At 35.4% G+C, this 16,504-nt stretch overlaps 1 protein-coding gene across 5 annotated transcripts in view; it reads right to left on the bottom strand.

Moving 5' to 3' along the window:
- Positions 1–4,433: 4,433 nt before the first annotated feature.
- Positions 4,434–16,504, bottom strand: part of LOC106100648 (band 4.1-like protein 4) — a 47,364-nt gene continuing 35,293 nt past the window's right edge. The window contains exons 6-21 of one of the 5 annotated variants that reach the window (XM_013279592.1): positions 14,978–15,098; positions 14,192–14,279; positions 13,839–13,991; positions 12,852–13,006; positions 10,617–10,714; positions 10,464–10,542; positions 10,088–10,291; positions 8,900–9,058; positions 8,598–8,673; positions 8,397–8,482; positions 8,148–8,330; positions 7,811–7,951; positions 7,316–7,549; positions 6,500–6,791; positions 5,265–5,503; positions 4,474–4,586 (exon numbers count right to left, since the gene is read on the bottom strand). In XM_013279592.1, the coding sequence (XP_013135046.1) occupies positions 4,571–4,586; positions 5,265–5,503; positions 6,500–6,791; positions 7,316–7,549; positions 7,811–7,951; positions 8,148–8,330; positions 8,397–8,482; positions 8,598–8,673; positions 8,900–9,058; positions 10,088–10,291; positions 10,464–10,542; positions 10,617–10,714; positions 12,852–13,006; positions 13,839–13,991; positions 14,192–14,279; positions 14,978–15,098 (2,324 nt within the window). In that variant the 3' untranslated portion in view covers positions 4,474–4,570. Of the gene's footprint in view, positions 4,587–5,264; positions 5,504–6,430; positions 6,792–7,315; positions 7,550–7,810; positions 7,952–8,147; positions 8,331–8,396; positions 8,483–8,597; positions 8,674–8,899; positions 9,059–10,087; positions 10,292–10,463; positions 10,543–10,616; positions 10,715–12,851; positions 13,007–13,838; positions 13,992–14,191; positions 14,280–14,977; positions 15,099–16,504 lie in introns of all 5 variants that reach the window. The other 4 variants (XM_013279595.1, XM_013279593.1, XM_013279596.1 and 1 more) reach the window with 4 other exon arrangements.

The following is a 16,504-nucleotide window of genomic DNA, read 5'->3' as shown; positions in this document are numbered from 1 at the left end:
GCAAAAAATAAAGTATCCTTTTAAAGGTTCAAATATCTAACCATTAATATGTTTATGTTTTGGTTTCGGCAATGGAAACTCTTATGTTACTAAATTACTTTAACCCATAGTATATTTTTTCTATCACTAGTATGTCCGTACAAATCTTACTAATATTATAATGTGTAAGTTTAGATGGATGGATGGATGTTTGTTGAGTTTATAGCCTAAACGGCTGAACGGATTTCGATGAAATTTGGCATAGATGTAGAAGATAGTCTGAAAGATCACATAGGCTATTCACTTTTTTTTTTCAATACCACGCGGACGGAGTTCCGGGCGAAAGCTAGTTATAAATAAAAGTTTGTTACAGTTAATTTGTCAACTCGTCGGGGAGTTGTGGAACTGCACACGTTGGGGCAATTAAGGCCTTGACAATGACATTCACAACGAATGCAAATACGCGGCCGGCACTTTTGAACTCTGTCGTGTCCAGCGCGTGCTAACTTCACTATATACATAAGTACGAGTACATACATTCGGCCCGCGTTAGTTACTCCATGTGTACGACTCACTGAACTTTGTAATTGTGTTGTTCATGCAAATAGTTATTCGACTGTTTCATTCGTCTAGTCGGATAGTATAGCAGTGCTGTGATGAAAAACTTAATCTAAAATCTTATAATATAAACAGTATTAACTGAAAACAAGCTCTAATTGAAATTTATTTTTTTTTCATCAAACCTCCATCGAAAACCATCATTCGTAGGTTTATTAACATAAGCGGGCTTAAGCAATAAGACAAGGGCTTTTTAATAATTAGGAATTAAAAAAAAATATATAATAATTAGGAATTAAAAAAATAATAAGTTATTATTTCACACAAAAATAAAGAGAACTTCATCTTGTTTGTTTACAATTCCGTAGACGTAAAGAGGCAAACATTTCCTTTCAAACAAGAAAGAGCCGTTTAATGATACTTTGTAAATATCTTTCACAAGGCTAAAAGAATTTACAGTAATGTAAACACGAAAAGTTTGCTTTCGAAGTGCAGGAATTGAGGCCGGAAACACATTTCAGAGTCAACTGCGTGGAAATATTAATTCGAAGCTGCGACACAGCCGCGGCGGGCCCTCGAGCATTCAGGGAGTAAATCTTCTATTTTCAGTCGCAAACACGTTACGTACCAACTATAATATTGATTACGGTAAAACATGGAATATTACACTTGTGGAAGTTCTGACTGACAGTTTTAACTGAAGAGTCTAACTGAGCGTATGTGGCGCGTTAAAAGCTGACACAGATCTAAAGCCATTTACACTTTTCGAAAGTTGATTATTTTCTGTAATGTTTTTTTGCTTTACGCTACACATAATTTAAGTTATTATTTCTAATAATTTTATTCGTAATTAATTTAGTATTAACAGAGATTAAAATATATTAATAAAACATGTTCAATGTTTAATAGCATGAGATAGAATTAATTTATATATAAATTGAGTCGTACAAATAATTAATTACTGAATAATGAAATTACCTGTGAATACATTTGGCTGTAACATTAATTCCAAATCTGATTTAAAGATTAGTGAACGTGGGTCGGGACGCGCGCCGCCGCCGCGTACTACCTACGCAACATAAATTGTAGTCTAAATCAAATATATGGGGATAAGCACTTAGCCTGATTATCTACAAAGCTATCGATTAATCTAGCCCATTGTTACATAGTAATGTATACGGTAATATATCTAACAGCAGCATTCTCTGAAGTTTTCATTACTATTCCATATACAGGAAAAGCTGATTATTTTTCCTTCGATATGAATCATTTAGTTTTCTTTCCTCAAAAACATTAATACTATTGGTTTTTTGTCGGCTAGTTAATTTAATAGTCGCTAGATTGGTTGGTTAACTACGACTTGTTCTGTGACAAGTCGGAGTTGTCCACAGATTTATAAAATGCGTCTCAAGTTTTTTATAATAGTAATTTTTATTACATCTTAAAACATTAAACTAAACTAGAATAACATCGAATAAGTCGAAGTGTATAAATTAACACAACTGTTAGGTATTGTGTGCTAAATGTATCCAACATGCAATTTCACTTTCCAATTTACGAGGTAGCTTTGTCTCGTCGCCCTTTGATTTTACGCCTTTCAATTAACCAGTAATCATACACGCCCCGGGGACCCCTTCATTAAACACTGGTAATGAGTTTTCACCCTTCGTCGAACAGTGGACATCGGAGCTTTGGTAAACTAACAACTCATTTAGTCTTTTTTTACTTTCGAAATTGATGATTTTAGTTTAAAAGTATATTTTTTAATAATATTTGGAAAAACATTTAACATCGCAAATTATAAACTTTAGTATACGAAAACTTTGGTATAATCTTGCTATTATATGTAAATGAGAAACTTTAGATGGATGGATGGATGTTTTTAAGAGTTTGTCACCTAAAAAACTAAACGGATGTCTATAAATTTGGCATAGATGTAGAGCAAAGTCCGGAAGAACATATAGGCTACTTTTAATTTCATACGAACGGATTCGCGGGTGTAATCTACTTCAACATAATGTCGTAAAGAATAATTTTCTTGACTGTCAGGTCTATGTTAAAGAGAAATAGATAAATTGTGTTGGATAGTAGTAAAACAATAAAACTTTCTGTTCAATTCGTAAACACTGCAAACGTAAACGTACAACGAAAAATAAAATTCTAGCCGGAAATTAAAAGCTACCTGCAGCTTCAACCTCTTCAGTTATTTGCAGACTTGAAACACGTAGCTTGTTTCCATTTGGTAAAGGTTTAAAAAATGTCTAATTTATGTGAGACTTAATCATTTCTTATTAAATGTAGGTAATTGTAATGTTTAGTTTTTGAGACGGTCATTTGTAAAAGTTCCGACTCGCAGAATACAAGACATTATTTACTTATTTTTTTAGTTTTTCGCGCGATGACAGATTATAAGATTGTACCTGGAACAGAACGATGTCTTCTCATTTCAGTTGTTATTCTTTAACATTAACAAAATAATGTTATTTATTCTGTTATAATTTAATTTTAGGTAAATGAAAACAGATATTTTACTTTTATATTATCGTTTAATGTGAACAATGAGAACATTTATGAAAAAATACATTTAATAAGTTGCAGTCGGTTACATTATCTGGCTGTAGAAAAATCATTGTCAGTCTTGACGCGGTTAAAATTGACAATAAAATTAGACATTTCAGGTATATAATTGTCAATTATATTTTAAAATTCCATAAAAAACAGAAGGAATTGGTAATTTTATTATTAAAGACTTCAAAAGCGAGGTCAATTTTACGGTTTTAAAAATAAAAGTACCGCATTTTAAGTTTAATTCTATAAACTACAAAATCCACTTTTGACATCGAATCATTTTAAATTATAACGCTGTGTTTCTTCCAAAATACTTGAAGTTAAATAACAAAAGTATATTTTTGTGCGCGTCTTACTGTAGAACACATCCACGGTTATACGCATAACTTAACTGTGTGCATTGAAGTTATATGACTAAGCTACATAACAACTGTACAGTTTATAATAAGAGTTGCATAAGAAATATAATGGTACAATATTATATTACCCGTTGCTAACAAAGCAATAAATAAAAATCCACATTTTAAATGATTCTTCTAATATAACATATTCAAATAATGAAATGTTAAAATAAGATTTTTTTTTTAAAAATTCATTTAATTATAATTTAACTAAAATTACAAAATATAAAAGATAACTATTTACATTTTAATAAAACCTTAACTATTGTATGAGTAATTATGAAAATAATTTGTCGTCTGTTTTTCTGAAAGTAGGTTATTTCCGTACCTAGCGAACCTCTTTGGCACAAAATATACTTTATTATGGTAATTTGAATATTATAATATAAAGATTATACTAAAAAATGCCTTTATATAAGATTAATTAATGTTAAGTAGATGTATTACAATTTACAAAGAATATTTACAAATTCGCCCGTACTACATTTCGCGTTTTTGTTATAGGCATTTAAATCTGATACTGTTTTGGTAGTTCATTATAATTTTAACATCGTTCCCAAAATATCATTTCTAATAACATGAAAGAAAACTGCTAACAAACAGTTGCTCGGCAACGATTCTTAACTCATTGGCATGAAAATAAATTGTTTGTACGATGTGTAAATTGGAACATAATTTTTATACGTTCCAACTTTATGTATTTATATAATTATAAAAATAAAAAATACATGTGTACTCAATGTAGGTCAAAGCCGAAAACACTTGGAAAACTATAACCTCATTTTTATATCAATAACAACCTCAAAATAACAATTGAAGTACTTGAAAGGTTTGAATTGTTGTAATTAGCGGGTAATTTCATTAGCAAATTACAATTGGGACTATTCGCAAGTTTTAAAAAACAGTAAAAATTAAGTTTATAAGTTATTTTTTTTGAGAAATGATTTAGTACAAAAAATTTGACTTCCATCACAATTCAGTACTCATTTCTGCAGGCCCTTGTTTCCCCGCGTCCACAGATGTGGATGCTTCCTTCATTCCTGATGCAGATTCGTCCGATGTTTTTAATTGCTCTGAAGCCTGTATCGTAAAAATATAAATTCAATAAAATCAGATAAAAATATAAATCTGGAATAGTAGTAAAACACAAAATTATTACATAATTTTTAATCACTGAACACGAAATCATATAAATAATATAAAATATACATATTTATAAAAAATGTTAATTTGTTAGTTAGTTAGATTTTCACCACAAGCTCTCCCAATACGTCTACCCAGTCCCCGCATGCACTAATTGAGACAAACAAACATATAAAGGAGCGTGCTACCGCGACCGCGAGCTCCCGGGCCGGGCGGACAAACCCGGGCGTGCAGCTAACATTCCGCTACGACACATAGGCCTTATTAAAAATCCCCTCTCAAGCTCGAGCCTCACTTTAAATTCACGCCGCGTCACACTTTTATAATAATCACTTTTAAGTTTAACTTACAAACTCGATTATGTCCTGACCCAGAAATATTTTATTAGAATTGTAACAACTACTGAAGAATAAAAACTTTAGAGTGTACAATAAAATTTAAGTTATATCAAAATCTTTTAAACGTAGTCTCTTTTAAGAACGTCACGATTATAAATAGTTATGTTGTTCGTTTAGAATCACAAAGTATTCGCTTTTCAAAGTGTGAGAATGAAGAGTGATAATGCTTGAGAGTGGGTTTTTAAGGAAGGCAGTAGAGCTCTCGAGCCTTACTTACTGCGTGCTCTCAATGAGTGGTTTTAAGATAATATCGAGAGTGTTGTCGTGTCGCACGTGCGCATGGTGCGCATGGTGCGCGTGGTGCGCGTGATGCGCGAGGCGGGCGTGCGTGCGCGGCATGTTGGCGTTGCAGTCGCGCCCCTCCCGCAACTCCCGCAACTCCCGTGACGGCCGCGCGTACCGCCGCGCCAGCGAACCGCTCTCGCCCACCATTACATTGTTGTTGCTAGCGTGTCTCTGCGTATCCCAATTCAAATTCCATTCAAACTACCGTCTACACTAATAAAGCCTGAAATTAAGATCAATCGAACCCAGAAAAGGCAAATAGTAAAGTACTAAAATAGTTTTCTAAATAAAATTTGTAATGGAAAAATTATTGCGAACCGGACTTTATTCATACTTTAGCACTTCGCCATTCGTAATGCTGGAATTTAAGCCCCTCGAAGCATAGTTTGAAATAAGTTACAGTGAAAGTTTTGTTCGCAGAACAGAGTTCTAATGATGCTGCCACAGTTGAAAGAAGTTCGTCAGTAAATTAGACTACCCTACAATATTTTATATAGCTTAGAAGATATTTATCATTATAAAAAATATATTTCTTGATGACTCGATGAAAGTATTTTCTTGACTCGATATGAAATTTTTTGAAGATATGCAAAGTATCGAAATGCGTCATTTGATATTATACAAAACGCAACAGTAACAACCCAATAAATTTCAGTAAACATTTTCTATTTACTATGTCTATTCTGGAGTTTTGTATAAAATCAAACAAAGACCAATGAAAATAATAGTACATTTTGTATGTTCACTGATGTATGATTGTGTCCAGCGGCCTGTATTTACACTGTTAACATGTAGGCTATGATGTAGCGCCCGGAAACAGGAGCTGCGAGTTATACTGACGACCCCCGCGACGCACTGCTTTCATACTAAACAATATGCCTCTATACAATTGTTTTGTATCGAGTTTTGATAGTAGTTATGCTTCATAATCACAAGTGAAAACAAAATAAATTTATGTGCTTTTAGAAAGGAAATTATGATAAAGAAACGAAGTATGAATTAAGATATTTACATGTTTCGTACATTTTACCTGATATAGACTATATTTATTTAAATGTGCATTTATTTGTGATCAGGGTATCATAAGATTATCACTACCTAGATTCGAATATTTGAATGGGGTCGTCAGACGGCGGAAGACTGTTAGAAAGCGAAGCGCCCACTCACGAAGAGAGAAAAGCCACTGTCTGCGGGGTGAGGGTAGCGCTGCGAGAGGTCGCGCGCGCGCCGAGAGGTGGCGCTGTCGCTAGCCACCGACAGCAGCGAGCGCTGCGAGCCCGAGGCGGACATGCGCGTGCGAGGCGCGGCGGGCGGCCGGCGCGCCATCCCCGCGCCCGCGCCCGCCCCCGCGCGCCCCGCGTACCCCGCACACCCCGCGCCCGCACCCAGCGTCCACTGCCTACTCACTGGCACTGTGCCACCAGAGCCCCCGGCGCCGCATTTCGCGCTGTCGCTCGACCTACATCAAAATAATGCCTAAAGATACAGTTTAATGGAGAACCTTTAATTATTGGAAGCAATAGACAACTACCAAGTAACAATGCATGTGAAATCTTCTACGGTTAACTTAAGCTTTTCCCAATAGCTTTCATTCTATAAAGCGTCTGGTACCTCATTTCCAATTATTATAATTATTTCATTAAGTTGTTTTAATTTACTGAGGTCGTAGACATGAAAACTAAAATATATGAATACTCGTCTTTTTTGGAATAAGCTTGAGATCCAAGAAGAGTGCTCAGTACTCAGTGTTGAGTTTTAATGAGCTTCTTAAACCTTAGCATAACGACGCATATGAAAATGCGACTCTACTCAACAAGTATATTTGACAAGACCAAATACTTAGGTGTATACTTAAACAAAAATACATTTCGCGGTTTACTTTATTTCAATGGCAATGTTCTGAAAATCTTCAAGAAACAAAAGCTTTTGAAACACTATATTATTTAGAAAAGTCAGAATTTTTAACTAAATACGTTCATTTACCTTTCTGAAGAGTAAGCGTAGTCCTGGTCTGCTCCTAGTCCTGAATCAGTATGTTCATGTGACACGCGGGCGCTGCCAGAGATTAATTCCCCACTGGAACTATTACTATTACTGTTTGTGACGGGGCTGTAAGGGTTGTTGTTAGCCCCCGGCGTCGGCGGGCCCTTGTAGCCGTTATTTAGAAAATCATCGCCCGACCGGGTCAGTTGTTCTTCGTAACCTGAATAAGCCCGTCTGTAACGAAAGCTACTGTCATTGAAATTCATCAACAATATGGGCAAATTAATTAAATTAGTGTAAATCTTTTTCAGGGAAGAAATTAATTTAATAACATAGAAAAATCCACATTATTTTCCCTTTGCGTCAAGTTATAACAGCACGGTGGCTCGCGGTAATTCAAATTAATTATGATGTGACATTAGAGAAGCAGTTTATAAATAAAAGGAAATCTTAAAAATGCTTTAGCAGCTAATTGTGAAATAAACATAAACAAACCTTCCATGTTTGTCATTATTTCTGTGCGTACTCAAAGTACTAGAACTTGACCTTAACGACCCTTGGTTGTGAATGTCTTGGTTACTTTTTACAAGAGAGCCTGAGTTTTTCTCCCTCCTCGACAACGAGCCGGGTTCGCCCCTGTAGAAATAAATTAAATCAAAATCTTTTAAAATATCGGACTCGCATTTGTTAATTAACTTTACATTATTTTTTTAAGAACACTTCGAATTTTTACAAAGATTTTAAATTATGTTTACATAACAACATAAATGATATTTTTTTTTAAAATAGAAAGTACAGAGGAAATAAACGAAAACTGATTTTAAAATCTTACTGTCGATGTTTCGACGATGTCCGGAGCTTAGTCTGACGCGCGTGACTCGTTTGCACCACCGTGTACGGGATCTCTTTCAATTGTTCCTCCGTCATCCCCGCTGTATCCACTAAAGTGAATTCTAAATGTTGTTTCAGTTCTGTAGGCAGCCATTTCTTCTCATTAGGTGAACCTGATCTTGACCTAAAATAAAGAATATGATAATAATTTTTTTTTAATTTTTATAAATGCTATTTGAACGAGCATTACCGATGTTTTCTATGTCTACGAGGCCTGTGAGATGAACGGTGAGTACCAGTTTCGGGTTCTAATTGTGACCTTCGGACACTCGCAACCTAAAAACAAAAGAAATAATAACATCTATGGTTTTGGATGGTCCAGAGGTGCTTTGGAATAATCATACATGATAATGTTTTTTTTTTTTTATATCAGATATAGGTGGTCACTTACTTGTACGCCGCTGCCGGCATTTGTTTGTCGCAATACTTCTTTCCATTGAGATTCTGAATCTACTAACTCATATTCTCTGTAACAAAAATGATTACTTAGTAGAGAAATTGAATACAAAATATTATTTCATATTCCAGGAACTTGTATATAGAATGGAATCGACATCTCTTTACTTTTTACGATTATAACATTGCAGTATTTTTATCGGATGTAACACTTTTTGTAAAAGCCTTTTTATACCATACATAAAAAGGCTAGTAAAAAGTTCGTGTATTAAAAATTGTAATTGAGGAAGTACAAACTTGGTGTCGGGTTGTGAGTCGTCCCTCTCGGAGCCGGAGTCATGCTTGTGTCGCGAGCGGTGCCGACGATGTCGACGTCCAGAGCGGCCGGAGCGACCCGAGCCCCGTGAGAGCTCGCTCTCTGCGTCCGATTGTTGCCGCCGCGACCGGTGCCGGTGTCTGCACATTATACCATAAAACTATACGATACTATACTAATATCTAGGTTAATATTATCTGATTTTAACAAAGCCGAAGCTACTCGGATATAAATCTTCTTCAGTCTTTTACGTCTCATTTTTGATTTTCTATCACTTGCAGATACAAATACAGACACAAACAGGTTAAGGTTCACAGAATAAGATAAGTGGACTCCTATATAAACGATGTTGTTAAAATAGGTGTGGTTTGTTGTTTCCTGTCAAACACTTTTTATCTGGCACAATCCGATTACGAAACCGCAAAAATCCATCAGATACATCCTTGGTCTGGTAAAGCGAACGTGATCTACTTATTTTTTTTCTACATTACCACTAAAGAAAATAAATTCAAACAATTTGATACATCATAATAAAATTATGCGTTAGAATAACGCAGTCGTTATATAATTCAAAAAGTCAAGTCAATAGTTAATATGGATCATTATAAATTTACAACTGAGTGGAGGCAAAGAAAAGGTGGATTAGAGGGCGCGTAGGCGACGGTTCTCGGGAGCTTTCTTCAAGAGCGCGTCTTAGCTCGTAAGCGTCGTATTTATTACACGATACGCGACATCTCCGGCCTCCGCGCCGTCTGCAGTGCACAGTAACACGACCTTACGCTGCCGTCTTACATATTCACTTCAATTTCCATTACTTATTCACGATAAACAGAGCTGCGATTGAATTTCGGATTTCTGCAGTCCTTGGATTTTTTCCCATTTCGAATCTAAGTTATTTTTATTTATTCGTGTTGAGCAATGACTATAGTTATTTTCCCGACTGATTTATGATCGATATTAGATCATCATTATCTCCAACGGCTAACTCTACCTTGCGTCAAATAGTACTTGTGATTTGAAGAGTTGCCCATGAAACCACCGGTGACTCGAATATTTGATAAGGTTGTTGTTTTTTTTGTCCCCCCGAGAGGGCCAAAATAGCACCTACTGCTATTGCTGAAGCAGCAATCTTGGTTAAAGTTTTTGTTGCGATGTATATGAGTACTGACTTGCGATTCGATCTGGAGTCGTTGGAGCTCTGCGAGTCGACGGAAGCTGAGCGATGTCTCGGGGCGGGCGGTGGCCGTGTGGCGCTAGGCGAGACGGCGTACAGACCGCGCCGCGCGGGCGCAGACCGTGTGGAACGAGGAGACCCGCCTCCCCCACCACCGCCCGCGCACGTCACCTCGTACCCTAAACCCTCGCCGCTAATCCTGCGTTACGAAAATATTTAATGACTAAATAGATCTTTGAGTACAAAAATTAGGAGTTAAAATTGTAAGCATTTATGTAATAACAAGTACCAAATTGAAATCGATCGGATGGTAGTTCTCGATGTCACCTTTGGTCTGGTTGCTTTTGTAATAGTAATGAAAGACGACTTACGAATTAGGACGGTTTACTGACGTAGGTTGTTTCACTTCAGGGGGGCAGTCTTTTATTCTCAAGTCTTCTAGCTTTGGCACTGCGAGCAAACGATGTTAGAATTAATTAGTCTGTCTGTATATCTCGACAATTACATAATGTAATAATATTTACCATCGAGTAAGGAGGAATAAGCCGAGGGGGGCCGCGAAATGCGCCGCGACGGAGTCCTCGTGAAGGCGGGCGGCGGCCGGGGTCGCGCGCCTTTGCCGCTGTCGTAATTAAATATTACGCGTTACAAATGTACACGTTATATTTATTAATTTAATTTTCTAACACAAACAGAAGAACCATGTTACCATATATTATACTAACTGTCTTTGTAAGAAAAAATGAAAAATCGAATTTTAGAATTAGACACTTATAAAGATAAGAAATTCCACTTGCATATGGGAATTGTAGGTTCAACGTTGAATAAGAAAATTATCCATTGTTATTAAAACTAATTTATTTCAAGATGACTTAAGTCAAAGCGAGCGTAAGTTGCAAGTACCATCAGACTAATGTTAGATCGGCTTAAGATCAAACATCAATTACTGGCAATGACGCGTTGTAGCAAAGGGATTAATACTAACATAATCTTCGCTTGATATCTCATTTAACACTTTCAAATATAAGGTTATTGGTGTATTGTAGATTTGAAAATTAACTCACAATAAATATATACAGTCTTTGCCATTTCGTGTTGGAAGCTACTCATAAAAAAGTAAAGATAGCCTTTGTTACTTAGAGGCTTCAGCTTGTGTTTATATAATCTTTAGTAACTGCCTACAAGAAATATAAAATTATATCCACATAAAAATAACGTTACAACAGAATTGCTATTACATTTTTATAAGGCGCAAAATTTTATGATCTTCAGAAATTATGATTTATATATTTATACATGAAGAATATTTACGTAATATCGTTAATCCGTCTGTATTTAGTAACAAAAAATAATTTTTCAAAGTAAATACATCTAAAAACATATCACTTTATAATTTTTGTCACTGTTTAAAAAAGCAAAAGAATGATAGTTACCTACTATGTTAAGTTACTGAAAATGTTATTCAAAAAAATAAATTAAAGATTAACATTAGTTAAAAATGACAAAGATCAGTGACAGAGTACCAGGTATTCAAAGAAACTTAAACAATAATAAATCTTTATAAATGTCAAAACAGTTTCTGTAGCGTCAATAAACAACGTTGTTCAAATTTCCTTAGACGTTCAAGAATACCGCATAACTCGTAACTCAAGATTTGTAATGAATCACTTCAAATTATTACATGGCCGAGAATTACCTAGCGTAGTCAAACTAATATATTGTGGCAAATAAATCATAGCTTAGGTGCGGTAAGCCAAGCACAAGTAAGATTTAATACAATAAGGGTTCACTCGTATGGTGTAAAATACCCTAACACACCGTCTGTGAGGATTACAAGACGTGACTCAATGTGTAATTGTTGAGTAATAATTTATTATTACATTGACTGAATGCAAACCTACTCGTAAATTCGGACATGCCAGTTACCTCTTATCACACTCTTGAAGATAAAAAAAAGTTTTCCATTGACGGATTAAGTTACGGACATTATCATCAAATACAAACTTGGGGGATACAGTTAGTACTAAAATAAATACATTCATAAAGGTTTTATGATAGAGAGATAACAACATTTAACAATTACAAACAATTGACTAATGCCAAGATTTAAAACGTAAGAGCGTGTGAGCGTAACTGCTAAATGGGTTGCGAAACAATCGACAATCGCATAAAAGTTATGCGATAGTTTGGTCACAGGTGTCCGCCCGCTTTAATTGTGAGCAAGGTCGGTGTTATCGCTATGAGAGATATTTAACAGGCAGTTCAGGGGGACAGGAGTAAACACAAAAGTGATTAACATTATACTATACTAGTACCATAGGTACTACCAACATAGAACACCTTGATATAGTAAAGTTAGACTTCACATAGATCCACTTAAAATTTGCATTCCACAAGGGTGCGAGATGAAACGAACTTGCACCCTCTTATTTTCAGCTCAAGGGCCTTTACTTATTCATCCTTTTTAAGTTATCAACTTATCATATCGATTTTTATTACAAAGTGAATTTCCAAATAATATTGAGATATTTATTTTAAATTATACTTAAAATTCAACTTTGAAACACACGATACATTTTTTAGAATAATAAATAGACTCGGTGGCATCTGATAAAATATACCTTTTCATGTAACTACCCGTTTTATTTTTAAAGCACAAAAAAGAACACACATGTCAAGATGTATGAATGTAGAATTAATTACAGAAATGTGACTACCACGGCAAATGGAAATCCGCACACTGCCATTTCACAGTTTACCTGTTTCTTAACCGTGATCCAAGTGCGAACATGTCTGCGGATGCAGGAGACGTCTGCTGCAGACGGAAGAACGCGTGGTGGTCGGAGCAGCATCGCCAAAGATGCCGGCACGCCGCTCGCGTCGGCGACTCGAAGCCGTATGTTAAGGTTTCATTCTGAAATTAAAGATTTATTAAAGAACGGGAATTGTAACATACCAGTAATTTTATTTTCTTCACTGCCTCTATGAAAAGTATTAAAAAATCACGTATTATACTACTTACAATCGGATGGATTTATTATTCATTTTATAAAAACAGTCAAACCAATATAATTCTAAGACAAATGTTTAAAGTATTGAAACATATTTCCTTCTTACGTGTCTCAACACTTCTAATTTAAAATGGTTGAAATAAAATAATAAAACCCCACATAAAGGAGCCGTAAAACATTCGGAATAAGGAAAAGCTCGGAATTCATTTATCACTCAAGTTTATGTGCCACTGTACTGTGGTTTGAGAATATTTTGAAGTCTGTAAAATACGTCGAGATAAAGTCGCGAAGCGGGCGGCGGCGGCGGCTCGGTGTAGCGTCTTATCGGAGCACAGACACCGCACAGTAAATACGACTCTTAGTTCCCCAGACTTATCTGTAATTGCCTGCCTGCGAATGTCTTTCAAGAAGTCGGCATAAGATGGACTCAATCTTACACCATACAAAACTCTACGCAATCCGAACCTGCGATTTGAACATGGAACCAGGTCAAGTCTCGTGCTGTATTGTGTTTGTTCTCTTTGACAACTCTAAGGTTAAGAATGCTTTGATGTGATGCTTTTTTAGCCAGTTTTGTCACAACTTTGCATTTAGCAATAAGAAGGTAATATTATAAATAGGACTTCGTTTGAAATTAATGTTGTTAATGAAGAAGTCAGATACTTCTTTATTATTCCCTTACACGTATGAAAACATGGTAATAAATTATGAAAATGTAGCTATAAAATACGTTACATTTTTGTCAGCGACGCGCAGCATGAAGTATCGTCCTCGGTAGTACAGTTTAGAGACGCGCGGCCAATAATAGTTAGCGACCGTATGCTTGCCGCGTAAAAGCAACAGGCCACTTGGCGCCAGGCCCAGAAAGTACTCCACGCTGTCTTCGCCCTGCATTAAGGAAATATTATCTGTTAGACAATTGTTAAACATAATTCACTTGAACTTGGCGCCCGAAGCATTCTTTGACATTGTTGACTTATGTGACATTGGAGGTCATAGACCCCGTTAATTCTCAAATATTGTGCAGTTAAACAATGTATATTGCTTCTCTGTTTGCCACTACCTCCCTCCTCTCTCGTTTCGCTTACCAATACAGGATGTAAGTCAACGCCGTACATGTCCAGCCATTTCACTTTGTCTAAGTAACTGAGCTCGGCTTGCGCTGGAGAGATTCCCCTGAAATGGAACAATATTGGTATAAATCATGTCGTTACTTTGTTAGATAAATTGTCAAACATGAATAAAACATACACGTAAAATATTTAAATGTAAGCCTATAACGGAGAGAGTAGGTAGAAATTCCAAACGACCGATTTTTTCAAGTGTTCTGTAACGCTTTGCTGTGTGGTGCTGAGTCAATAAGTAATTCGTTTATCGCGTAATTGTAGACAACAATGAGCAATCAGGTGCGAGCTAGCCGGACGCCAGTAAACACCTAGGTACACGTAATTTGCATGTAATTGCGTCTTTGCCGCTCTCCCGCGGTCCGCATCTTTGCATACTGAAAAATTCATTCAATTAAACGGGAAAGGTGGCGACGTTTCGCTTGCGAAGCCGAGTCTGACTTTTAGTGCTATTAAATTGCATCGCAAATTCCTCATTTCTTGATTTTCTTATAAAGAAGATGAACTCAATGTATATTTTATTAAAATTAAACAGTTTCTTCTGGTATAATGTTAAAGATATTATTTTATTACTACAGTTCTAATTCCACATATTAAAGTAGAAATAATGTTGGTTTTAAAAGGAAAAATCTTTTCCTTATGAATTTCTAATATGATCATGTCTACTTGGTCTAATGAACACGTATTTGTGTAGGTGATATGCCTATTGAAATGTACATACCTACTTATATAGAGATATAGTATACTCACGTAAGAGTCCGATGAATCTCAACCGCCCTGGCCTCCAGCTCAGGAGTCTGATGCGATAGTAGACGGAACTCAGAAACGTACCCGGGCCCGTGTCGACGAGGCTCGTAGTCACCCAGCTCCGCTATACATATGTCATTTGTAAATGAAGATATTCCTTTAGGTTTTTTAAACCCTAATAGATGACAACTAATAGTTTCAAATTCTAATTGAATTAACAATTAAGCGTTTAAAAATAAATATAATGACAACAATACTAATTAAATAGTTCAATAAAAAATCCCCATACAATTTATTATGGAAGTTAAAAACAAACGAACGCTTAATTTACTTGGGAAGAAACATAGTAAGTTCATTAATGAGATACCGAGACAGGATAAAAATAAAACGGTTACACCCATAGTAGCCGTGTGGAAACAAACAAGTGTCGGAACATGGGACGAGAAGCGGACGAAAATATCACAAGCTATCACATCAAACATAATCTGTACGTTATGTTACGACTACTTGTGTAACTGCCATCTGTTATGACTGCATTCTCTCGCTTTATTTCTATCCTGATATATTTCAGCTATAAACTTTGTTACCAAATTAAATCAAAAAATACATTGAACGAAATATTTTTTTTAAATACACTGTCTATACTTATTTAATCAAACAGAACCATAACTTGTAATTTTGTCGGAGCTTACGTTGATTTATTGTTTTAAATTCCAACATAGGTGAGTATTAAAGTTGAAATTAATGGTAGACATGAAAGGTAAAGGCGGTACCGCTTTGTGGTAGTTCGAGTTTAAACCGCGGCCTGCCAAAGTTAAGTAATGTCTCGCTTCTGAACAAATTTCGTGAGGGTACATTCATTTTAGTTAATAACATAAAGGTTTTATTATAAAGTATTCCGAAATGTTTCAAATGTTTTTGAAGTTTTAAATAAATCCTAACCAACTTTAACTTACCTCTTTTTTTCTGTAATAAAGCGTTACGATAAAAGCTTTGAAGTTATAAAAATGTTTTCGTTCAAGCCAAATATGTACGTTATTTTTTCGACTTCTAAAAATACACAGCTCTTAATATGGAAGGCTCTCTTTTACTTGCTAATGAGACTTGTTATTTGCAAGTAAAAGATAACTCCTTATTTTTGTACAAGCTATAATAATAACTTAGACATGTGTTGCTTTTAATGATATATTAGAAAGCATAATCTCTGGAAACATGGAAATCTTATCAAGCTTATAGATATTATTCATAGTATTAAATAGGGAAAATATTTTTGTAGTTTTGGGAAGATAAAATGCTTGAGGCAGAAATAAATTAAAATAACCTTCTTACTCAGTTACAGCGAGGTTTAAATTTAAGTGATATCGATAAATCAAAATTCATCTTCGAAACTTCTTACATGAATAAAAAAATTATTTTATACATATAAAAGTTTCATGAGTCATTCGTTTCCATTTTGATACACAATACGTAGCTCTCAATAAGCGAATCTGCGAGATGTGGGATGAAATATTGCCTTCACATTTGCAGAGA

Source organism: Papilio polytes, unplaced genomic scaffold, assembly GCF_000836215.1.
Source record: "Papilio polytes unplaced genomic scaffold, Ppol_1.0 DF824047.1, whole genome shotgun sequence".
Taxonomy (NCBI): domain Eukaryota; kingdom Metazoa; phylum Arthropoda; class Insecta; order Lepidoptera; family Papilionidae; genus Papilio; species Papilio polytes.
This window is presented reverse-complemented; position numbering and strand designations above follow the sequence as displayed.